Source organism: Python bivittatus, unplaced genomic scaffold, assembly GCF_059951505.1.
Source record: "Python bivittatus isolate LINGU-HERP-01145 unplaced genomic scaffold, Pbiv_v1 ctg000020_np1212, whole genome shotgun sequence".
In the NCBI taxonomy this organism is placed as follows: domain Eukaryota; kingdom Metazoa; phylum Chordata; class Lepidosauria; order Squamata; family Pythonidae; genus Python; species Python bivittatus.
In genome coordinates this window covers 2,449,314-2,474,441 of record NW_028277030.1, presented here as the reverse complement: position 1 = coordinate 2,474,441, position 25,128 = coordinate 2,449,314, and the positions used below count along the sequence as shown (strand labels likewise).

Genomic DNA, 25,128 nt, shown 5'->3' with positions numbered 1-25,128 from the left:
ATTTTTTTTAAAAAATCAGGACTGAGTGATGAGGTTTTAAGGATCTGTTTATAAATGGAGAGAGATTTCTTTTGCTTTACTTCTTAGAGAAAGTGATAAATTGGATTACAAAATGGATTTCTTTGATTAAGGTTAAAATACATATGTTCTGGTAGCTCTCAATAGACTTTTGCTGATTAGGATTGAATGATGAGTTTTTACAATTTGATTATCGATAAGTGATGAGATATGGAAAGAAAAGATCTTTTTTTTATTCAAATACTAGAGAAGGTGCTAAGTTACTGAAATTGTTTATACTTGCTGGAGAGAGGGGAGGGTCATCTTTTATATATCTTCTTTTCCTTTTCCTTTTTCCTTTCTTTTTTCTATCTCTTTACACTTCTCTTTTTTCCTTTATTTTTTATATTTTCCTTAGTTCGTATTAGTCTTTTATCTTTGCATTTGTAAACGCTAATAATTTTTTCTAAAAGAACAGCATTTCAGTCAGATTTGCAGGCATCCATATAAACAGGGTTATCATTTAGAGTATTCAGATATTATCAAATTATCATACCTGATCTTGCTTCATACATTTCTACTTGGAATCCCCTTCTTGCAAAGAAAGAAGCATTTAGAGAACCCACCTGCAACAAAAGCATTGGAGTGGTTTTTGAGTTGCAAACCGAAATATGCTGAGCAGGATTTGGGGATATCACATGGTTTTAAACTGTGTGATGCATCTGAAGCATTTTCTGTAGGGGAGAATCAGGTAAACCAAATCCCCCAAATGACTTCTTTGTGTGAACCAGGCTCTTGTCAGCAAACGTAAATGCTGAGGGACCTTCCACTGCTACAAATGGTGTGAGGATTTTGAACATGCCACTTTATTGTTTCTATCCACGGAGAAGTTCCTTTTATAAAAAGAGCCATGAAGGATAAGGAAATTATTCAATCATTGCTTTTCAAAATAGTCAAAGCAAGTTTGAAGATATTCCTTTGCCTCGCTATAAATATTTTCATTTTTATTTCATGTTTTATTTCATATTTATGTATCTTTTCACACAAGCACTCTCAACTCTGTATTTAAGGCATGTTTGTGGAAAATGCCAGAATCCATCTCTTCTCAAATACAAATTGTCTCTAGAATTGCCTTCTTTTTTAACTAGTCAGAAACTGTGAATTTCACGAACTTTTAACAGGTATATTTTTTGTGCACAGACCCTTCTCAGTTGGGAAAATTGTCTCTACTGAGTTGCTGCCATTCACATCATAGTATTACAGTTAGCATCTTTTAAGGATAGTCAAAATGGGCTAGTTGTTTATGGACCATATTCTTATTTCCACATTACTTTATCCTTATTTCTTCAGACACAGGGACACCTTTACATCTTTTAGCAATAAACAGGCAATTACTTGTCATTTGTACTTAACAAATTCCTTCAGAAAGGTTCAAGGAGCAAAGTCATACACAGCATCAACTTAAGTCTCTTCCCAATTCATTTGTATGCAAACAAATAACATTATTAAAAAGAATATTTTACACCAATGGTTTTTTTTAGAAACTTTTTATCTTCACAGAATTCATCTCTCTTGGTCAAACACACACACACACACCCCGTCCCGTACTCAACAGACATGGAAGGACCTATGGTAGCTTCCTGATTTCTGCAGACTGTTGCCCCATAAAACGGGGCCCCATAAAATGGTGCTCCAAAATACTCAAAAGGACCTAGGTAGCTGCCACTCACAGGGGAGGACTGGTGAAAGCAAACAGGGCCAGCAGCATTCTTGCAAACATATTGCAAAAGCCACTGAAAAAGCCCATATGATAAATAGCCAAAGTGTATTACGACATGCTTGTGTGCATACATAGGCAAGAAGACATGAATGCAACCCCTTATCGTCACAGAAAGGGCAGCTATTTTCAGCTTAAACGTATTTTTATATTTCACACTAAAGCACAGTTGAAGGTTGAAACATTTTCAGCCAAACAGAAGACCTTGTTAGGTTTCCTGTTTCACTCTTCTCCATCAAGTAAATATATATGGGTACAAAACACAGCCAGTATTCACCAAGAGACTGCCTAGCAATGATCGTTTAAAAAAGGTGTTTGCAATTCTGGTCAGTGACTGTAGTAAAAAAACATTAAGAAAAGGTTCTTACCAATCCTCCCCCAATTATAGCTACTTTTTTCCCCTGTGTATCAGAAGAATCCATGGTTTGAACGCCTCTTCTTTTACTAGGCAAAGCAAGCCCGCACGGTCTTCTTGCGATCAAAGGGAAATGTTTGCAGGGTGGGCGGAGAAGGAGGAGGCTCCCTTCAGCTCTACGGCCAACCAGATTTTGCTGAAGCAGAAGACATTTCGGCACCCTGCTCTTCCTAGGTTGCTCATTCTCTAATGTAACTCTCAGCAGCAGAATGACAAGACCAAAGGTCGCCCCCTCCCCACCACCTCCCAGACAAAACATGGAAGAATCTGAAATGTGGCATCTGTTGCCTACGGAAAGAAAGAAAAGGGGAGGGAAATCCTAAGTAGAAGGGTGCTTCTCACTCAGCTCCCTTTGTGAATCCAATCTTTTTTTTTTAATCATCAGACTAGTTTGGGATTTCCTCTTCTTCTTTTCCCTTATAGGTACTGTACTCTTAATCTGGACCTTTTGGAAAGGTAAAAGAAAGTTCTAAAAAGTCCCAGTTGTCAGCCAGACCATGTGACTGGCTCACCTAACGTTGTTTAGTTTTAGTTTAATGAGTGGCATAAAACATAGTAAAAACAATCTGGGGCTTGTGATTTGTAAACCAATAGAACTACTGAGTGCATAGCTCACTCTGCAACTTCATGTGCATTTGCCTTTAATATTCAGAAAGTAATGCATGCAGCAGGCCATACTTTCATTAAAATCACAAAATGTGTGTTGTGTCATTGTGATACAAGGTGTCCCCCCCCCCCCCCCATGTACTTGCTTGGAATATCACAATGCCAGCACAAAAGGGACAGAACTGTATCAGATGATGCATTCTTTGTCTTTCATCCTCCTGCAGATGCCTATACACTCAATGGTGAAAAGCAACAACAGTGAATCAAACATTTTATTCTGCTTGTTCCTTTCTGGCTATGCATGCACTATAAAATAGGGCAGCAATAGCAAAGAAATCCCAAACTTCAATGTTTCTTTATCTGGAACATAGTTCATTTATTTTAATTTCTGGGTACATAGTATTTTAACCTTGCATAGGAACAAGATATACTTGCTGTATATGTTGGTGAAACAAGCACAGAAAAATGGATTTGAAGCTACTTTTTTAATGATTTGGCCTTTCCATGTGGTTGTAATAGTCTGTTGGTGGTTTCTGAGACGTTTCTGATGTATGGCAGTGTGATCCTTTTCATAGCTTGTGTTGGTTGTGTTGTAGTGGGTTGAGTGGTCAGGCACTTTTTGATAAAGTTGCGTGGATATCCATTTTGTTGGAAGATGTTGTGTAGGTGGTCTGTTTCCTTCTTCTGTTGTTCTGGATTGCTGCAGTGCGTTTGCGCTCATTTGAATAATGTTCTTACATAGCTCCTCTTGTGGGAGGTTGGGTTGTTGCTTTGGTAATGGTAAAAAAACACCAACAGACTATTACAACCACATGGCATCTCTGTAGCACACAAACCAACTAAAGCCCTCCAAAACATCTTAAGCAAACCAAAAGACCCATTAGCCCAAGAAGAAAAAACTGGAGTCATCTACAACATACAGTGTAAGGACTGTAACAACCACTATGTAGGACAGACAGCAGAAGGCTTGTAGAGCACATCCATGAACACCAACCAGCAGTCAGAAGACATGATGAAAACTCCTTAATCTCACAACACATGGACAGACTTAACCATAGTTTTAACTGGGAAACGGTCAGCATTTTAGACCAAGCTAAATCCAAAAATGCAAGGGAATTCTTGGAAGCCTGGTATTCAGACAAAGCAGCAATCAACAGACACATAGAGATAAACAGCATCTACATACTATTCAAAAGAGACAAAAGACCAGAAAATCGCCTCACCAGCAATCATCACCCAGATAAGCAAAGGTTTCCACCAGGCACACAAGCAAGCAGTGAACAATACCCTAATCAAGGAACTACCAGAGGAACAAAACCAAACCCACACCCCCACCAACACTGGCAGGGCTTGCCACAGTATATAAACAGAAAGCAAACCACACCCCATTCTAGCACTGAAGATGTTACCTAGCCAGGTAATGAAACATTTGCAAAAAAAGAATCAAGCTCAGAGAACCCCAAGGACTCCACAATCCAGTACATCTTTCTCCATATCCTTTTCATTGCTTGGCAAAATTCAATCCACATTCAAATTAATTACAAACGTATCCATTGTAGCTTGATCTTCTGTAACTTCATTGACACACAATCTGTCATGTTAAGTAATTTTAAAGAACAATATTCAAAAATAATATTAAAGTTGTTTGCTCCTTTTGTTTAACAAAACTAATTTATTGTCCTCTAGCTCCCTCTAGTGTCCAACCTTCAAGGTTTATTGTTGTATTTCCTCTTGCAAGAACCCAGTGCCATTTCCCACAGGAAGAATTCTTCTAATTAATTCAAAACTGTAATTCCAAGTCCACCTAGACTCAATGTTAACTTTCCAAAATCCATATTCTAAGCACCCTTTTGCTGTTTAAACCAAAAAAATTTTTCCAGAGCTTTTAAAATTACATTTAAAACAAAGTTTCTCCAAAGAGAAGGCAACTCACCTGATGAATACAGTAAAACCTTGCTGATCTGAAGTGTCTTAATATTTCCAGTGCAATAAAACAAAAATGTATTCCAGTAAGTGATTAAGAAATGAGGTTCAGTTGAGTTTTATGTCCTTAAAGGGCTGTGATATGAATATGAGCTTGATGTAAACCCAGCTCCCAGCGACTCAACTCATAAACCGACCACAAAACAATTCCTCCAGTCTGCTAATGAGCAGTGGCTGTCTGGAGTCATGTGGGTTATCTCAATGACCTCTCCTTCTTCCAGAGAGATTTTGCTGGTCTGGCTCCAGTATCCAGCTGCAATTTTCCTCGTAAACACAGCCACTGCCAGCAGGATGTCAGCTCACCATGACACTCGCTGGAAGTATTCAATATCCCTGATATTTCAATGAAGGTAGAAATTATACTACAGTACATGTGACTTTTGCCTTTCCTGCACTGGCAGTTTACACTGGCATGAGACTTTCCCAGAAACCTCTGATTACATATTCCTGGCCCTAGCCCAGAATTTAAAGTCTTCTGTTGAGCCATCCTTTTCCTTAAAAAAAAACTCTCACCTTTTTCTGCTAAAGCCAATAAGGTCTCACCTTGGCAAAGAAGTATGAGAAAAACAAAGAACTTCACCATCTCTTTTTGGGGAGGTAAGGTCAGGTGATATCTGATGAGTATATCTAGAGATGAATCTTAAGCCTGTAGAATGATGTGAAATACCACCTTCTCTTTAGATCACTGCCGTACTAGCCATGCCACTGGCCAGGTGTTGATAACGCTGGCCTGAAAATACTGGCATCAAACTCATGAGGAAATTGGCAAGGCATTATGAAAAGAGGACCTGGAGGAGGCTGTAACCCGGACAACACAATGAGTCTTTCTACCAACCCTTTCTACCAGGAAGGGTGATGCATTAAACCACTAGTGAGATAAATTCCCAAGTTTACTAAGTGGGTGGGAAAAGGATTTTGTTCCATGCCTGCACAAACTGCCTTTAGGATTGAATGAGAATATGGGGTGTGTAGCTAAAAGACCAGTGGCCTCTCTATTCTAGCTTAGACTTATTGACATGAATACTGTTGCCATGGTATATGAAGCAGATAACCTAAAACAGTTGGACAACAAGCCTTGCTGAGATGTTACCTGAAAACGCTCACCTGTCAGTTAATACTGCAGGGAGGGAGGAAAGGATTCACCTGAACTAGAACTTTTGCGTCCAGGAGCCTGGCTGTTGAGAAGAGGTTATGCACCTCTGTATCTTCCAGAAGTTCTGAAGTTTAACTCCCACAATCTCTTCTCACTGATCATGCTTGATGGAACTGATGAGAACTATACTCCAACTATACTTCTGAGGGACATCAAATTTATACCTATTATTGGCTCATGCAGCACTTCCTTAATTATCTAAGGAACGATTTTTTTTTTAGGTAGTGAGGAGGGCTCCAAGCCAATCCTGGTGAGAGGCCATAGCACAGTTTTAAACCTTGGACATTCTGCACAGAAGACCCAAAACTATTTAACTTGTGCAGGGTTCCTTTCTGCATATTTTGGTACTCATGACTAAATGGCTAGGGGATGATCAGTGCCCCATAGCTTCTCTATTATTTACAATAGAAGAGTTTCTTTGTGAACAGCCAGCAGAATAGTTTTGATTTCTGGGACCTCCTTCTCTTTTGCATATTATGGCACTATTGCTAGCTAAACTACAACTATTTTCCTCCCATTCTGTCTTGTAGAGCTTGTTTTGCTGCTCCTGATTCCAAACCTTATGCCCTAGTCAGTGCGGTATTATAACAGTTCAACCTTTCTTACTTTTATCACTCCCTTTCTTTGTATGACCAAAGATTATTTCTATTGTTTGAGAAGGTTTGTGCTACTATGCTCCATGTTACCTCTCCTTCCCCTTTTATTGGGCAATTAGAGCAGTGGTTTCCCACAAACTCTTAGTGGATGGATCACTCCTGCAGACTGCTTTATAGTGAAAGGCTCTGTTGTTGGCATCCTATCTTGATCATTGTTGGGTGGATAGAAAGGGGTACAAAGAAGGTCTCTCCACTGCTTCCTAAGTATTATCATAGGACTGCTGCTATGTGGCCCATAACTGGTATGAGTTTCCAATATGGCCATGAATGCTGGCACTACTTTTCCATGGCATTCTTCCTCCTCCTTCATGCCTATGACAGGAGTAAACAGGATATGGTGCATGTTATTTATCACTTGGTATAGCCAAACAGAATTGAAGCATAGGCCTGCTGTGTCTGGTGGAAATGTTATGCTCAATGCAAATCCTGTGTTCTCAGCAAATACGCATAGTTTCTGTCTGTCTGCAGCGAAGTGAAATATCAGATGAGAACGCTCCAGTGGTTTCAGTTAGGTAATCAATGTCTCTTTGCAAGCCACCTGTAAGAGAAATACAGGTGTGTATACAATATTTAAGCAGGGTAACATTGCACTTCTACAATGATGGAGGGATACAAAGAAAAGAACCAGAAAAACTAATTTGAAAAAGAGCTTATATACTATTGAAGCTCTCTTTCCTTCCCTCTAGCTCCAAAAGCTTGCATCTCAGATGGCTGCATGAATATAATCCTTCTAGTGCCAAGAAGTTCATTAATAACTGAAATCAATGGCCTAATGTGTCTTTTCATTATGGTTTACTATTTACTAGGTCTGCATCATAAGTTTTCCATAAACCACATTTTTCTATTACTGTATGAAAATAGAAAATGAATAATTCTACAAAGGCAGCATAGTAATCTAATTTTAAAAAATAAGAAATCATAAGAATGGACAGAGGTAGAATGACAAACTGTGTGTTATTCATCATTTAACTCTGGCAGGAAAATATATGTATTCAGGGAAGAGGAAACTATTAAAAATATGACTCTGGGTACAGAGGGGGTCATTCCAAACAAAATAAAATTTACTCAGCTTCTCTTTGGGCCAATCTTTTGTCTGGAGTTGCTCAGAAGCCACATAATACACTCTCCAACCCATTCTCCTGATGCTATTTCCATTCACATTCTGAACTCAGCAAATACTGCTATGCACTCATGGTGCCTAATACACCAAAAGGATTCTATATAGATTCTGTACTAGGAACTTATAGTTTTGTCTTTATAAGCTTACATCATCTAATATGCAGATTAGCTCTCTCTAAAGGAGTTCCCTGTAACAGCAGCTCCAGAGGAATCTTACTACAAAGTGATCAACTGAACAAATCGAAGTTTCATGCAAGGAGAAATAACCAGAACTGCTATCATTGGGAAAAGATGCTTGCTTGCTTTCTTCCTCAATAGGTGGTACAGATTTGGAAATGTCCAAAATTAAGCTTCCAGGGGTGTTGGGCTACAATTCCCACCACGTCTAGCCAACATGTTTGTACGCCTACAAATCTAGAGGAGACTGTCCTAGATCCAGGATTGTTCAACATTATCCTCCCATCAGCTTATGAAAGCAGAAAAGCTCAGGTAGGTTATGAGAGAAGCCCAATAGGTCAAGTTGAGTGATATCGTTGTTATGTGGCAATTTATGGTTAGCTGTGCCTAGTGGAACAATTAAAAAATCTCAAATCTGTTGACTTAGCAGGGAGATAAGGGCAAATCTAGCATACTGGCATAGCCCTGATATAAATACAGGAAGCCTATGCTCAAATTACCTTTTCTAGTCTGTTGCAATGGAATCTACAAACCCGAAGATAATCCAAGCAGTCCGTGGGTTGGCACACTTGGGAAAAAAATGTGTAATTAGAAATATATATTTATGCAATGATCTAACTTTATATCTGTGATTTATCTAATTTTCCCTTTTTAGTAAGCTGTTGAGCAATTGAAAGTAACCCATGTATACCTTGCCAGAGGAAAACTTTTCAAAACCTGCAAATTTAGCTGAGGCCTAACATCTGCTTAGAAAATTGAAACGAGATGGATAAGATGGGATACAATTTAACTTCTTATTCCTGAAAACATGAATTTTGCTATTTCAGTTATGTACTTCATTGTTGTTTCTCTGTGATACTTTATGGCTAACACATAATGAAATATAGCTGAACTGGAATATTCTAAGAAAGGAGCAAATAGACGAAAGGACTTAGAGAACTTCAAAACCAGTTTTCCTACAATGGCAACCTGTTGACTTACGTGTGCGATGCATTCGCTGGAATGGGTAGATTATGTATTTCAGATGGGAAACCTCCCAGCTGTGGGCTAGGACCAGGTTGCAGAACTAAAGGCCACATGGGAAAGCCACTTTGAGAAGGAATAACTGGTGCTCCTAAAGATGTGTAGTGGTGATGATGTACGGTTGATGGTCGTGATTTCTCCATTCTTATTGGAACTGGAGCAGTAAACTGCAGATAATTTTAAAAATAATACACACACACACACACACCCCATATATATCAGGTCAAATGATGTTGTGATTCTGTTACTGATTTGAAGCTTATGGTTTAAAATCTTCTTTTCTCCTTTGTTTCAGGCTCACAAACAACATCAATGAATCAGTGACACACTCACTTTCCATCATAACAAATGCAATTGAGGAAAGGACAACCTTTCATGTTGCAAGAAGCACAAAACATTTCTCTCTATGATGCTTTCACTTGTTTTGACTGGAGATGCTAACAAATATTTGTAGTTTGCCAAAAATATTATACTTCCACATGCAATACAAAGGAGTATCTTCCATACTCAAATTTTTAAGTGCTGCAATGCTTAGGTTTCAAATTGGAGAAAAAGGAGAAAAACCAGGTCAGGCAGAGGAGAGATTGCCTACAGAAATCACTTGGTTTCTCCCCACCCCACAGAGAGATTGGAGTGGAAGGATTACAAGAGAGTAAGGAGGCACACAATGGGGAATACACCAAGCTATTTGCATAATGCACCTGGGGCTGCCAGTGCCAGCGCGTTGCTTTCTATGTGTATTCCCTATTTTGTGCCTGCTTACTCTCTTGTGATCTCTTCCTCTCCAATGACTGTAATTACAAACATTAATTCCGTTCTTGCTAATTATCCCAACTATGGGGTGAGCATTCCAAAGGGCAGGGGAGTAGGGAAAACAAAAATACAGTCATGGTCATGTGATTTCCAACTTAGCGATCGCTTTGCTCAGTGAAGGAGTTGCCAGTCTCAATTGTGGTTGCTAAATGAGGACTATCTGTAAACTGTAATCCAGCCTTTTAAGAATCTCTATTTGAATGACACTGTCTGGCCATTAAAATGATTAGCACACATACATTTACAGATACGAGTCAGACTTCTGGCTTTCCCTAGCAGTTATTACTGAACATCCTTTAAAAGCATAGCTACCTGTTGTCCATGCTGAAGCATAGGGACCCCGTACCCACTAGCTGGTGAATAAGATGGTGGTAAAGATTTCAGCATCATGTTCTGCATAATGATTTGGTGCATCTGTGCATTTTGCATCAGCATCATTTCTACCATCTCTAGGAAAGATAGAAGACAATTTAAAGACCATGCTATGATTATTATGGAGAACATAATATAATGCAAGTGGTGAAGCAACCTTTAAGAAGTATGGTCTTTTGAACAGCATTTTTTAAAACAACCAACCCAGTATTAGCTGAGTTCTGCTGCAAAACTTATATTTTAAAAGTATGAACAATAACACATGATAAGAACCTAAATATGTATACAATGGACATACTACAAATGTACACAGTGACCTTCAGCAAAGAAGGAAATAATTAGCTCAACAATTCCTCTAAGTTCAAAGTCTGCCCAGGCAGAATCAAAGATGGGTCTAGGATACACACACACACACACACACACACACACACGTATACATACATACATATACACACACATACATATGATTCAGAGGCTCTGAGGTTTGCTAAGGAAGGGATATTACAAATTTTCACTTCTGTGAAAAAAAATCAAGGAGGTTCCCAGCTACGTGCCTAAATTATATCAGAGTAATACATATCTTGTAGAGCTCTATAGTTGGAGTGTGCAGGGTGTTCATGTGGCACCTTCTCTAACTCCTTAAAGCAGCCACATCTTTGCCCATGTTTTCCCAGCTGTTCTCTGCACCTGCACCATGATCCCAGAAAAATATGGTCTGGGCTGAAGAGGCTGCAGACAACTGCTCTGCACGTGACATTGCATTCTCAGAGGCACCATTTTGCCTTCTGCTGGTTGCACCTGCCATTTTGATGTTGTTGACCCTCCCTGCAGACACCCCTGCCCGTATGGTAAAGTTGTCAGGGAAAGTATAGGTAAAAATATCAGGAATGGTTTTATTTCTTTTCAATGCTACTTTTCTCAGTTGTGTGGCTGAATCTTTTCTGTCCCTCTATTTGTTTCTTTATTTGGATTGTCTGTAATTTAAGAATTATTAGCACTTGAATGCAGATCTAGATCTCCTGTCACTTGGTGCCACTATCTTATCCCCAAGTCCTTATTCTGTTGCATGTATTAAATTTATCCAATGTGCACACACACACACACACACACACACACACACACACATGTTATAACAGTTCCAGTTCAGGGAAAAGTAAGTTCCTCTTATTCCCCCAGACTAATTCTAAAAAGAATCTCCCCACAGCTACTCTCTACTTCTTAAACTGCATCCCCAAACCTCAAGTGGGCAAATTAAAAGGGAATATTTGGCACTTTTTATGCCACTTTACTTAAAAGTTAGTCACACTGAACCCAACAGATCTTATTCTTGAACTTGTGTGCATAGGATGGGAGCCATATAAACAACTCCATCCATGTTTACTGGGAAGTAAGCCACATTCTGTCCAATGGACTTAATTCTGAGTCAATGTGCGTAGGGTTGAGGTTCTGCAGCATAATCTTAGATATATTTTCTAGGACTTGAAGTTAATTATGCTATATTAAAGAAGAGTTATTCCTATCTAGTGTACATATAGTTTTTGAACATAAATACCTTCTTTAATACTCCCAGATCTAGGTGCTGAGAAGGACTGGGGAGATGGAATCTGTGTAATGAGTGGTGGATTTGAAGGTATTTGTTGAATTATGGTCGCTGGTTGCTGTGGTAACTTGCAAAAGAAAAAAGTTGGAAAAAGAATAGTGAAAGAATAAATTGTAGCTCCATTCTTATATCTGTGGCTGAATGAAATTAATGTGCAATTAAAATGTTATAATTACATAAGAGTTCATTGAGCAAACAGAGAGAGCTAACAAGAGTTTAATGGGGAGAGGAGAGACCAGAAAAGCTGTGCGTTCTGATGGATTGCATGCTGAGTCGTGAGGATTGAAAAGATCATAGGAGAAGATAATTACAAAGAAGTGAGGAATGGCCAGGACAAAAATTAAATTACATTTAAATTACATTTAAAAGGCATTTGCCTTTGGTTATTGTTTTTCTTCCCCTATTGTTTTTAATGTGATGATAGCTACCCAGAGTTGCATTTGTGGCAGCCATATAAATTGATTTAATAAATAAATAAATATTTAACATTATTACTTTCCATGTGTTTAATAATTCTTCTGTTAAAAATTACAGTTTAATGGCAATGGTTAGAACAATTCTAAGGGCTGTATCTAGGGCTTTGGGACCTCAGATTATGCTACCCAAACTGAAAGTAAAGTGCATTTAAATCTTCAATATTAAATTTCTCATACCAGTGCTAATGTGCTTTAACTTATACATTACAAGGCCATTCATCAATTAATGTGAAGTGTCATCTTCAGGACAATTGTGTAAGGAAAGACTGTCTGCCACCAAATTTTAGTTCACCTAGAATTGCAATCTGATTAGGGCAAAACACAGTAACTTGATCTGCTTGATATGCAGAAATCTGCATAGCCTAATATGCAAAAATTAGATGATGAATATATTACAATACTGTTAATGTCTGCAATCAAGTTGCTAAAGTTACAAAATCTGGAATCAGAAACATACAAACAAACAAACAAACAAACAAAAAAGCTGGCCAACCCAATTCCAATATTACCCCAAAAGTTCTTACAAAACTATGCTGTACTAATGAAATGATGTTCGGGACTTGTCATATAATTAATCTGTGCTGCCTACAGCTGGTTTTGCTTGAATTAATTTGATAATTTCTATTGGTCCCTCCTGGAAATAAAACAGAGAACACTTACTGTTTGCTGGATGATTCTTGGTTGCTCAGGTATGGGTGGAGGGGGAAGAGGAGGAGGAGAAAGAGAAGGAATTTGGTAGATATGTTGTGGCTTCAAGGGTTTTTTATGAATCCTTGGTAAACTGGGTGGTACTGAAAGTTCTTCCAAAAGATTTTGCTCCTGTAATACCAAATATAGAGTTTTCCTAAGCTTATACATTTGCTTAAAGAAAACTGACCTGAAACAAGACAGAAACTGAAGACATTTTCAACACATAACCTTTTCGTGCCAAAGACATTAGCAAAAAAAATTGAACATTGAGCTTTTCATTAATTGTATTCAACGCATTGGAGGGAAATAGATGTGATACTGCATAACTCTTCCTCCTAATTTTATTAAACTTTAAAACTGCTGTAAGAAATTTTCCCTTTGAGAAAGGAATCCTGATGTAGAAAATGGGTTATTTTGCCTTTCCTCCCAAATTTGCCTAGTCAAAATTACTTTGCTTTTCCCTAGAGTTTTTACTTTTCTCAGATTTGCAGCTCACTACAGCTTATCGAAACCAATAATACTAGCTGGCAAAGAACTAAACTACTGTAGGTTAACACTGTATTAACATAGTAAAAAGTGGGCAGTAAAAAGTGTATTTTACTCAGTTTGTTTTAAAAGAAAACAATAAGAATTAGAGATATCATACTCTGAGCTGCTGTAGAAGATCTTTCCTTCTTCTCAGTGCACTTTGTAAGGCATAGCCATGCTCATCATAATTCCCTAAAAAAAAAGTTGGAGACATTAATATCTCACTTAAAAAGGAGTGAAAGAAAAAGAGAGAGCAAAACCGGCATGTTACCCTCCATGCAGAACAGTTTGAACAACCATTCCTCTGGAGCTCATTAGAAATCCATGGGTATGGTGGGCAGCCTGTGGGGGCTCTTTCTCCACTTGGCAAGCACAGGTTGGAATAAGGCACGTGCAAATGTGTTGCTTCTACCTGTGAGGCAGAGGGACCTAACAGAACCTGATTCTCCTCTGGGCCCATTTAGAATAATCCTCCATTTGTAACCTGTCACTGCTCTGTCTTTGCTGCTGTGAAAGCTCCAAAGGATCTGCCATGTATGGTGGTGCTCTACAAATCGTAGCAGGAGGGGATAATAGCACCTCCAGTCACTTGCATCCATCCTTTCAAGGTGGGGAAGTTCTAGTCACTATAGAAACTGCTGGGAACAGAATGCTTTTTCCTTCTTTCATCTCCCGCACCCTCCTTAAAAGAAGTCAAAGCAGCTGCTGCAGACCTGCACAATTCACAAATTCATCACTCCTATTAAAGATTTTGAAGCAGACATTGCAAGCCCATAGAAAAAGATTTGGAAAGGGAGAGTCATTTTTAGAGAAGGCTTCTGCAACTCAAGCCAATCCATGTTTATTATTTATTTATTTAACAATATTCGTAATCTATCCCAGTTCTAATGGACTCTGATGTGATGGAATGGAATTATGAAGGCCAGACTCAGGGAGAAAAACATTTTCTTTCATCTCCTGAGGCGCGAGGGAGAGATAAGAGGATGACTGGCACCTCCCTGAGGAATTCACAGTGTTGTGGCTGGCATTACTTGGGAGCTGGGGTTTCAGTCTGGGAAGATTCTTGCTAGAGGTTGTAGCTAATAAACATTGCTGGACTGAATTTACATGGTCTCTTGGAGTTCCTTGGGCTAGGCCTGACATCAATCTTCCCAGACTCAAATCCCAGCTCCCAAGTAATGCCAGCCACAACACTGTGAATTCCTCAAGGAGGTGCCAGTCATCCTCTTATCTCTCCCTCGCGCCTCAGGAGATGAAAGAAAATGTTTTTCTCCCTGAGTCTGGCCTTCATAATTCCATTCCATCACATCTGAGCAGCTAATAACAAAGTATAAACACATTAAACAGACAATGAAAAGCAATAAAGGCAATTTGAGATCCTTAACCTTTCATCCTCCATATGTGTAGCCACTTATTATGTAATCTGATCAATAAAGCTTTGTGTGGTAAAAAGTTTGTAGACAGATATTAAATCCAGATGGGATGAATTCTGCAGAGTTCTTTACTGCAATCCATGATTTGACACCACTACATAATTCCAGTACAAATGTGACAGCTTTAATTGCTTACTTGTTTCAGAGAAGGGTGATTCAAAGTCATCCAAGTTTTCACGTTCATTTTCTAATTTCTATGGAAAAATATAACAGAATTCTTAAAAAAAAACCCTGTAACTTCTAGCATTAATTTCAACATGTAATGAAAGGGTATTCAAGATCAGTTTTCATAATAAAAATAGTGTAGATTATTAAGAAAAGGGGTCTGAGGAATCTGCAGGAAAATGTATCAAACTTCAGACAAAGCATAAATTAAGCAAAACTAAATGTGCTATTGTGCAGCATACGGATAGCCATCCTTTCAGGAACTCCAAGAGACCATGTTAATTCAGTCCAGCAATGTTTATTAGCTACAACCTCTAGCAAGAATCTTCCCAGACTGAGACCCCAGCTCCCTAGTAATGCCAGCCACAACACTGTGAATTCCTCAGGGAGGTGCCAGTCTCATCCTCTTATCTCTCCCTTGCGCCTCAGGAGATGACAGTGTGTGACATACCGAGACATGCCATCAAACCATGTTGCTGTTTTTGGTCTCCATCCTCCCTACATCTTTCAACAATCTCTCTCCTTCTCTTGTCCCACTCTTGTTGTTTGGGTGACTACTGTCCAACCATGCTGCCCTGGCAAGTCCTTCGGATGGAAAAGAAGAAGGAGGCCCTGTGGATGAGCCCAGCCCAGGCCTCACTGCTGAGACACAGTAAAATAAACACTCTGGGGGCAGCCACCAGAAAGTGCATCAGAAGATCTTGAGGAAGAGTTCATATCATCTCTGTCCAAGGAGTCTGCCGCCATTCTGCTAGCCAGCCATTTTTAAGCCATATTCTGCGGAACTGAAATGTTTGCTGGTGAGGAGATCAGAGTAATGGGAAACAACTCATTATCTCAGGGAGGCAAAAGAGAGGCTTCCTGCTTTCCTCGGATCTTCTCAGAGGATGGATTATGCCTCCTCTTCAGAAAAGGAGGAAACCCCAGGCAGCTCAGGCTTCAGCCAGATACAGGCACGTATCTTGGAAGCTTCTGAGCTGCTGGGACTGATTTTCTCTGAAGTACAGGCCTCTCACGGGTCAGTCAGCACTGGTCTAAAAAATAGGTTCTTCAGGAATTAATGCTCCTAGAAGATTTAACTAGCAATAGCTAAATTTGGGTGCAATTTTGCTTTCATATCTAAGCCTTCTATTTCAGTCCTTCTGACATTGGAAGCTTCTGCTTTGTTCAGGTACTTGAGGGGGACTGTTGGACTTACTCTCAGGTCCAAATATGTATTTTAACTCTCCAATAAAGTAATCTTTGTCTCTGTTTTTCAATCTACTTAACTCTTAAGGTAGTAAGTTTTGGGAGCACTCAGTGCTCGACTTTAAAGAACCCGCTGAGTTACAATATAATACAAATTGGGGAAAGGCCCAAAGTGGCAGGAATGTTTGACTGAAAGTACACATTTAAGCATATATAGCATTCTTGACCTGTTCAGTATGGAGAGCAACATGGATATCAGCTAACTGTAATGCAAAATCTCCATTTTAATTGACAGGTCTTTTTTTCATCCTTTGCTACCATTTCATTGTAGGAAAGTCAGCTTACCTTCTCAAGAAGTTTGAGCTTCAGACGGGTCATGTGATCAGCCACATCAGAGTCCATCACTGGGAAAAAATTCCAAGGTAATGTGTGGGTGGCAAGCTACATTATTTTGAATATTGGTTACCTTTTTCTCTCTCCAGCTTGTTACAATTTTCTATGTATTTTTTCCTCAGCAAGAGCTTCACGCTGAGGTTATAAGGGAAACAAACCTCTTATACCATGTCTTTTGCAATGTACACTCAACATGGTTGCTAAGATATTGTTTCATTTGAACAACAGCAGTATTTTCTTCAGTCTGCTGACTCTTCTAGTGCAAATTCAGCATGCCCAACCCTGTGTGTTGCTAACACCCTCCTCTGAATAGCTCTGTTAAGCCTAGGTAATGAGTTAGCTTCATGTCTGTTGGTCACAATTTAAACAGAATTCATTTCCAAGGACTGGTACAGTACTCACCTGGGTCATGCGATATTGAGATCACTATGACTTAGGACTTGTAATTCGTTTCAGTGTATAGCCAATCACAGATAAAATATAAAGAAGTCCTGAGCAACAAAGTACACCAATTAATATTTAAAACATTGTTGCTTCAAAAAGGATATTTTCTCATATGGCCTGAATTAATTGTTTTTAGCCCAGCATAGCTACCAATTATAAATTATTGCAAAGAAGGTCAGGGCAGAGTATGTGAAAAGTACTTTCCTATACAGTATTATCTGGACTCCTTTCAGTCAGGATTCAGGCCAGGATATGGGACTGAGACAACACTGATCACACTCTTGGATGACCTCTGGTGGGAGTGGGATGGCGGGTAGTGCATCCATCTTTGCTCTTCCTGGCCTCTCAGTGGCCTTCAATACCACTGATCATGGTATCCTTCTGGACTGGCTTTGGGGATTGGGGGTGAGTGGCATGGTATTATGCTGGTTCTCCTCCTTCCTCTAGGGTCAGTTCCAGTTGGTGGTGATAGGAGGGGAGAGGTCCAGCCCACAGCCCCTACTTTGTGGGGTGCTGCAGGGCTCGGTTCTCTCTCCCCTCTTATTTAACATCTACATGAGGCCACTGGATGAGCTGATCCGATGGTTTGGGGTGAGATATCATCAGTATGCCGATGATACCCAGCTTCATATCTCCACCCCAGGCTGCCTGAGTGATGCCATGGATGTCCTGTCTCAGTGCCCGGAGGCTGATGGGGCGCAATGGGCTTTGGCTCAACCCAAGCAAGACTGAGTGCCTTTGGGTGCTTAGGCCTTCCAGTACCAAGATTTTTCCACCTCTGGTCTTGGATGGGGTGGCACTGCCTTAGACGGACCTGGTGCACAATCTGGGGGTCCTCTTGAACTCATGGCTTCTGCTGGAAGAGCAGGTGGTAGTTGTGGCTAAGAGGGCCTTTGCACACCTTTTGAGTTGTGCGCTAGTTCCACCCTTTCCTAGACCAGGAGGGTCTGCTCACTGTCACTCATGTCCTCGTGACCTCCTGTTTGGACTACTGCAATGCACTCTACATGGGGCTGCCTTTGAAGAGCATTCAGAAGCTTCAGCTGGTACAGAATGCAGCTGTCTGGGTTGTAAACGGTGGCTATTTAGCACATGTAACAGCACTGCTTCAGAGGCTGCATTGGTTGTCCGTGTGTTTCTGGGTGCAATTCAAGGTGCTGGTTGTCACCTTTAAAGCCCTTCATGGCTTGGGACCGAATTACCTGAGGGACTGTCTTCTTCCAGTTGTTTCTACCTGTCCAGTCCAGTCCAGTCCAGTCCGGCAGGATAAGCATGCTCCAGGTCCTGTCAGCCAAGTAATGTCAGCTGGCAGAGACCAGGAGACGTGCCTCTTCTGCCATAACACCTGCCCTCTGGAACATCCTCCTTCCTGAGATTAGGATGGCCCCAACCCTGCTGGCATTTCGGAAGGCCTTGAAGACCTGGCTATGTGCCCAGGCCTGGGGTCCTAAGTGTGTGAAGGGCCCTGTTTCCTTGTTATGTTGACACCAGTGGATTATAATATCGCTTGGCTGCTATTTGTATTTAGTTTCTTTTTTGTATTGTGTTTTAACCATTTGTTTTTATGATTGTTCAACACCCAGAGTCACTGGTTTGAGATGGGCGACTATACAAAATGAATGAATGAATGAATGAATGAATGAATGAATGAGAAAGAAAGAAAGAAAGAAAGAAAGAAAGAAAGAAAGAAAGAAAGAAAGAAAGAAAGAAAGAAAGAAGTCAAGTCAGCACATTCAGATCTGGGACTGGAATGTATCCATTGCATTTGTCTGTGTGCCTTTGAGTCAGTGTTGACTCCTGGTGATTGCCTGGATTAGTCCCTGCAGTTTTCTTGGCAAGATTTCAGAAGTGGTTTGCCCTTGCCTCCTTCCTAGGGCTAAGAGAGAGGGAGTGGCCCAAGGTCACCCAACTGGCTTTGCACCTAAAATGGGACTAGAACTCATGGTCTCCCGGTTTCCAGCCTAGTGCCTCAACCGGTACACCAAATTGGCATTCTTATCCATTACCAAGCATTTCAAAAATTCCAGTACCAGAGAACTTTTATATACAAAGTTTCCAGTATTTCAAAACTGTTGTTCTGCTCTGAATGATGACGGTTGTTGCATCCAATTTTTTTACATTTCAAGGGTTTTTGCATTGTTAGGGGGTGTATTCATCTCGCCACATCCACCCTAATGATAGACTATTAACTCTGTGACCAGTAAAAAAGTTCATTTCCCCTATGCTTTCCTTCTTTAATGCTAGGGACAAACTATGATGTTTTTCATATGGTATATATGATTTTATTACGTACATTTTCAGCACAGGAAGCAATCAGCTTGCTGTATGTCACAAGAGAAGCTTTAACCTTTTGCCTCTATAATGCCTCTCTCAACTTTTTACATTTAAAGAGAATAGAAGAAATCTCTTTTTATAATAGCCATTTGTTATCTGAAGCAAGGGTCAAGACTGCCTGCTAATTCTGATCCATTAAGTTTAAAAATATATTCAAATAAACCTTATTTTAAATGAAGTTTAAAAATGTATTTAAAGAAATGTTATTAAAAGGCATAAGCTTTTGTGAGCTGCAGGAAATTTTTCGTAAAATACTTGTCTAACCGTTCAAGGTATGCATTAGTACTGACAAAACCTCAAGTGTGTCTACATATATAATTATTTGATAATAATAATAAAACAGGAAGTTTTGTGAATATATTTGAACTTCAACAAGCTAATGCAAGCAAGATTGTGGATAGACCATTAACCTGTTTGGATTTGATGATTCTTATCTACTAATTTGATTGCATTTTACTCTGACAGTACCAATACAATGCTAGGTTGAGCATGAGGTGTTGCACTTCACAGTACTCAGAAGAACCATACCTGACTGTCTAGCATTGCTCAAATCATAGGCTACAGTTAGCATCGGATAACACCATTCATGGTATAAACCAAGTTAACCGTTTCAAGATAAGCTGTACTCAAACTATACACCTAAGAAAAAAATTCAGATTGAATTGTAGTCATTTAAATACATAAAATAGACAACGTGTTGGGTCTTTGTGAGCTGTCTGCAGGTTATGTGCCACCCCAGCAGAAAAACTAGTGTGGAAGAACAATCCTGCTCTTCACAATAAAAATAATTAAAATCAATCAATTTTATCAGAGATTTGGCACTAATGATTGACACTCTTCAAGAGCTGACCCAGTAGCTGTCTATTACATATCATTAGAGCCCTGGAAATTATAAAAGATTGAAAGGGCAAATTTAGATTTAAAGTCCTTGCTGTCATTCAGCATGACACCTACATCCTTTTTGTAGAAGAGAGGAAAACTAAGTCTTTGCAGACATTATGGCTACACTAGAATGCAACTGACCAAATAAAAGTGCAACTAGTATCAACAGTGTGTTGAAATGCAAGATCTATTATCATTAAAGAGGAAAATAGGAGAAAAATGACAGGTTTTTCAATCTACAGTACTTAGTATAAGACAGCCAGTTTGGTGCAGAGGTTTAAAGCCTCAGGCTAGAGATTGTGAATTCTAATTCTGCCCTAGGCACAAAACTCAGCTGAGGAAGAAAGCAACAGCAAACCAATTCTGAACATCTTGCCCAGAAAACTGCAGAGATTTGTTTAGATGGTGGCCAGGAGTCAAGAATGACTTGAAGGCACAACCCTCCACCCCAGCTTAAGTACACTACTATATATACATGGCCAGAGAAGACACGCAGTACTATGATTTCCCCTTGGTGTCATGGAGAAAGCCTACTTAAATTTCTGTCTTGGCAGATAAAATGACACCTTTTGATCACTGATTTTTGCAATATAAAAGAATCTATAGTTAGAGCCACGAAAATAGTACATACTGTTTTAATTAATACAGAAGTGGAATTCAGCTTCAGTGCTGTGAAAAAAACCCCTCACTCCTGATATCTAGTATATCCAATCTCACATGCATCAAATTTCTGATTAAGTCTATCAAGCACTTCAATGCTGAGCCATATGTAAAATTACGATTGTGCAATTAACAGTTGGCTCCAGGTCTTTGCAGGGAAGAAATACATAATCCATCGAGGAAACCACAACTGTCCACTCTATAGTTGTTATTATTTTTTGCTATTTTAGTGGTTGAGAAACGCCCCTTTTTATTTTCTTAATTTAACTTAGGAGGGAAAAAGCTTCAATCGTAAACATCAAGGAGTTAAAACCCACTAACGGCGCTGCCTTTTCCTCTTCCTACTAACTGGCTCTTCTTCTGCGAGGGGCGGGCCGCATTGAATGCTAAGCGCGGGAACGAAGGCGGGGAGTGAAATTTAAAAATAAAGGAGAATGCGCAGTCTGTTCTCCTGGATGAGGTTGCGGTCGTGGGTGGCTTTAGGGAACCGCCGCGCTTGTGCGATACAGAAAAAGGAAGAGTTGGAGCTCCGTTCTCGGAGAGGAAAATTACTAATGCATTGGGGAGGGGTGAAAGCTGTCCATTGAAAACAAGGAAGCCTTACAGCGGTGATCGGGTAGCGAAACAAAACGTAGCAGGGTCCTGTTCTTTCCAACTCTGGGTCTTATTTCTTGTGAAGCTAGCTATTTTAAAAAGCCCTACCAGTTTCAATAATACATTTGTCACCATCGCTCGCTTCGCTATGCCCTCCTTTCTCCTCCCTCTCATAACGGCGGTACCTGTAAAGTACGCATAGTAATTTATTAAACTTGTATGTCGCCCGACTCTCAATGACGGGTGTGTGTGTGTGTATACACACATGTAATACGCATGTACACATACATCCTATTTCTTTTTCAGGACTATATAAGATAGATTTGGCGAACCGGACTGTGATCGAGCAAACCTATTGGACAATGCAATTGCTAACACTTTGTCGGTTTTGCTCCACAAAAGTAACACGTCAATACGCCATCTGACAACACTGAAATCTTGATTATTTGCAATTTCGTTTTCTTCGGCCGCCCAATCGCGCAGGATGGCTTGCAAGGGTGAAAAACAATATAAACAAGAAAACTACTACAGGAACGGCCGCGCCCGGGATTTCGACTGCACAGTGGGCAGACAAAGGCTCGTCTAACTCCTCATCGTTTGCATACAGTACAGTGTATACAATGGCGCTCCATGCATGTTATTTGTAGCCATGCTGCAGTTTCGAAGTTGTGAAAATCGAAACAAAAAGCAAGCTTTTTTCCAGCGACCCCCTAAGCTCCTCGGAGTTCCTAACCATTAAGTCTGCCAAACCCTCCCTCTCCCCAGTTCGGCGATTACCGGTTCCGGCAGCTCCGCCGCGCTCTCAGATTGCAGAGCCGCGTCCCGCGGCTGACTCCCTATTGGTTCCCGGCGCTCCAATAGTTGGCGCCAGGGCTGCGGGGCTTGGGCTTTGCTCGGGCACTTGGGGGAGGGGCGCGAGATGACGTCGACGGATCCCATTGGCTGAAAGTTGGAGGCCTCCGGAGGTTGCGCGACGAGCAACGGCCGAAAGTGAAGTCCGGCTTCGTTTGTTGGGCATGGAGCGGGGAGAGCCGGCGGCGGCGGCGGCTGGAGAGTCTGCTGGCAGCGCCCGTAGTCTGCCAGAGGTGCATTGCTTTCCGCTGCTCTGGAGCGGGGTCGTTGGAGAGCCGCAGCGAGCGGACGCTTATTTTCCGAGCTGCGTGGGGTGGAGGGGGAGGATCTGCTCTGTGCCGGATGGGGAGGGGTCCTTCTCGCCGCCTCAGGTGTGAGGCACGCGTGTTGCACGGTACAGGGTTCCTCCCTGTATTAGGGGGTCGCCCATGCTCCTGGCTCAAAGCATCTCTTGGATTGTCTAGGGCTGGGCTAGGGTAATGCGCTGCAGCAGCAGTTCCCGCAATCATACGAGACGCTGTGTCTTGAACTCTGGTCTTCCACCAAGGAGATCTTACGCGATTTCCTCACCTCCCCTTCGCCATTATGAGCCGCTGACAGCTCTTCACCGCTCTTTAATATGTATATATATTAGTCTGTCCTGCGCTGATTGAAAAATAAATCGTTGTTCTTTCGTCTCATGCTGTTTTTCTGTTTTTGGATTGCTCTTTGTTTTTAAATGTTTTTAACAACTGTAAACCACCCAGAGCCACTGGGAGTCGGGCGGCACATACATTTAACAAATTATTATTAAATTATAAACAGTTTGTTATTTTTATTTAATTGGAGTAATAATAATAGTTACAGACAGACTGCACCAGCCATAGTGTGTTGGTCCAGCTGCTTGTATTAGACACAGGCTCCTGAACAACATATATGTTCACTGTCAGTGCTTAAAAACATCAAGATTTCCCTTAAGTGAAAGGATTTTGCTTTAGAAGTTAATGAGGAACTGATTTAGCAGGGATAATCTAAAAAACAAGGGAGATGACAGTGTATCTTAAACATCTTAAAAATTAATGTCTTTAACAGGAAAAGGGGTAGTTGAAGTCATAATAAAGATGCTGCAAGATTTCAGAATTCTTTGAATCCATAGCAGAATATTAATAACAGATGGGACAAATAACTGGATACTAATAATCTAATTATAAGGAAAGAAATATTAAAATGAAGTATAGTATGCAAATGACATTATGCAAACCAGACTTTTGCATACTATTTGTTTTGTGGTGGAATAAAATGTACATTTTAACTAATAAACTAGTTTATACTGTTCAGAATGGTTTCTATTATAGGGAGACTGAAGGTGTATCTGGATAACTGGATGATTTGAAATAGAAGAGCATGCATTGCTGATCCAAATTGTTTTAAATCAACAGGAAAAATGACCAACCCCAAACAGTCAAAGTATAGTGCTGATGAAGAAAGCTTGGATCTTTTTTAAAAGGACTGTAAATTCAATTCTGATACTCAGAACATTCTTGAATCTGGAGTTATTTAATTATATCCATATGTTTATTGCAGCTGCTGGGTCTCATGGTTATAATAAAAGCAAATTTAGAGTTTTCAAGCTTGAAAACTGCTCGTCATCATGCTGATGGATATATGAATGTTCTTGTGTATGTGTACAAATATATGTAATGCACTTTGCTTCTCCTTAGGCTCAGGAACAACAAAATTGTGACATAGGTGAATTTTTTGAGTGTGAAGATGAGAGCAAAAACCTACATGCTAAATTAATGGAGGAACAACAGCAGTTATTAGAAGAATTGCAACAAAAAATGGAAGCTACACATCAAGGAGAGCTGCAACAAGCAGAGGTGCAGTATTCAATAGAATAAGCTACTGCAGATTTTAAATCCCCATTGACGGCAACCATGACTTGTGTCATTTATGTTGTCAGCATGATGTTACACTACCATTAATTATGAGAGCAAGCTGCAAGGAAACATAGCATGCTGCCCTCAAAACCCCAAATAAACCTTCCAATATATCTTCCATTTTTAATAGCAGCATGATTCCAAGGAACACAGCATTGGAACTCCAATACTGTGAGAAACTGACAATAGTTATAATAAAGCATATTCATTCATATGCTGTCTTTTTTAATTTGTAGGTCCCAGATAATCTTAAATTGGAAGCCTTAAGGCTAAGTTCAAATAATATACGCACATCTCAGATGGAGCTAATGCAAATGAATCTGACAAAGGAGAAGGAAACTGCCCTAATGGAGCTCCGTGAAATGCTTAATGATAAGCATGCTCAAGAAATTGCAGTTCTGCAAAGTCGATACCATTTTGAATTGGAGCTTATAAAGAAACAGAATCAGAAAGAAAAAGAAGAAATGGCTTTGAAACATCAACGTGATATGGGTATACAACTTATAGCTTCTGACTCACTAGTATAATTACTAAAACACTAGATTATTTGAGGAATTGTTTTATTACTATTTGGAAGCAAAATGAATCCCAAGTACAGTAATAACAGATCATATATGAAATTAAGTGAAATTAAGTAATATGAAATAAAAAATGAGTTGCCAATAAGACTTAAAAAAAATATTTAAATGAAATAACAGCAAATATATTTTAAACTTTGCAGAAATCTGACTGTTTTGCACAAGCTGAAAGTGGGAGTATTTAAAAGAAATTATGTGCAAAAATTTATATACTAAGTTTGAAAATTAAGGAAGAATGTGCTTTGACTACAGACAGTCCCCTACTTACGAACTTTTGAGTTGTGAACTTTCACTGATACGA

At 39.9% G+C, this 25,128-nt stretch overlaps 3 protein-coding genes across 6 annotated transcripts in view; 1 reads left to right on the top strand and 2 right to left on the bottom strand.

Annotated features, from left to right (window-relative positions):
• KMO (kynurenine 3-monooxygenase) overlaps nt 1-2,271 on the bottom strand; it is a 30,031-nt gene extending 27,760 nt beyond the window's left edge. Inside the window, exons 1-2 of the mRNA XM_007434919.3 lie at nt 2,143-2,271; nt 554-623 (exon numbers count right to left, since the gene is read on the bottom strand). Coding sequence (XP_007434981.1) covers nt 554-623; nt 2,143-2,196 — 124 coding nt within the window. The 5' untranslated portion in view covers nt 2,197-2,271. The remainder of the gene's footprint in view (nt 1-553; nt 624-2,142) is intronic.
• Nucleotides 2,272-3,026: 755 nt separating this feature from the next.
• On the bottom strand, nt 3,027-22,418 carry CUNH21orf58 (chromosome unknown C21orf58 homolog). The gene is made up of 10 exons (XM_025170997.2): nt 22,256-22,418; nt 16,517-16,575; nt 14,955-15,012; nt 13,504-13,577; nt 12,828-12,986; nt 11,644-11,758; nt 10,032-10,168; nt 8,865-9,073; nt 8,384-8,451; nt 3,027-7,125 (listed from the first exon to the last, which is right to left on the bottom strand). Exons 2-9 carry the CDS (start codon nt 16,571-16,573, stop codon nt 8,409-8,411), a joined length of 852 nt encoding a protein of 283 aa, XP_025026765.1. The 5' UTR covers nt 16,574-16,575; nt 22,256-22,418; the 3' UTR covers nt 3,027-7,125; nt 8,384-8,408.
• Nucleotides 22,419-22,432: 14 nt separating this feature from the next.
• Nucleotides 22,433-25,128, top strand: part of PCNT (pericentrin) — a 97,395-nt gene continuing 94,699 nt past the window's right edge. For all 4 annotated transcript variants that reach the window (XM_088133309.1, XM_088133306.1, XM_088133305.1 and 1 more), the window contains exons 1-3: nt 22,433-22,563; nt 24,031-24,189; nt 24,486-24,741. In XM_088133309.1, coding sequence (XP_087989435.1) covers nt 22,495-22,563; nt 24,031-24,189; nt 24,486-24,741 — 484 coding nt within the window. In that variant the 5' untranslated portion in view covers nt 22,433-22,494. The remainder of the gene's footprint in view (nt 22,564-24,030; nt 24,190-24,485; nt 24,742-25,128) is intronic.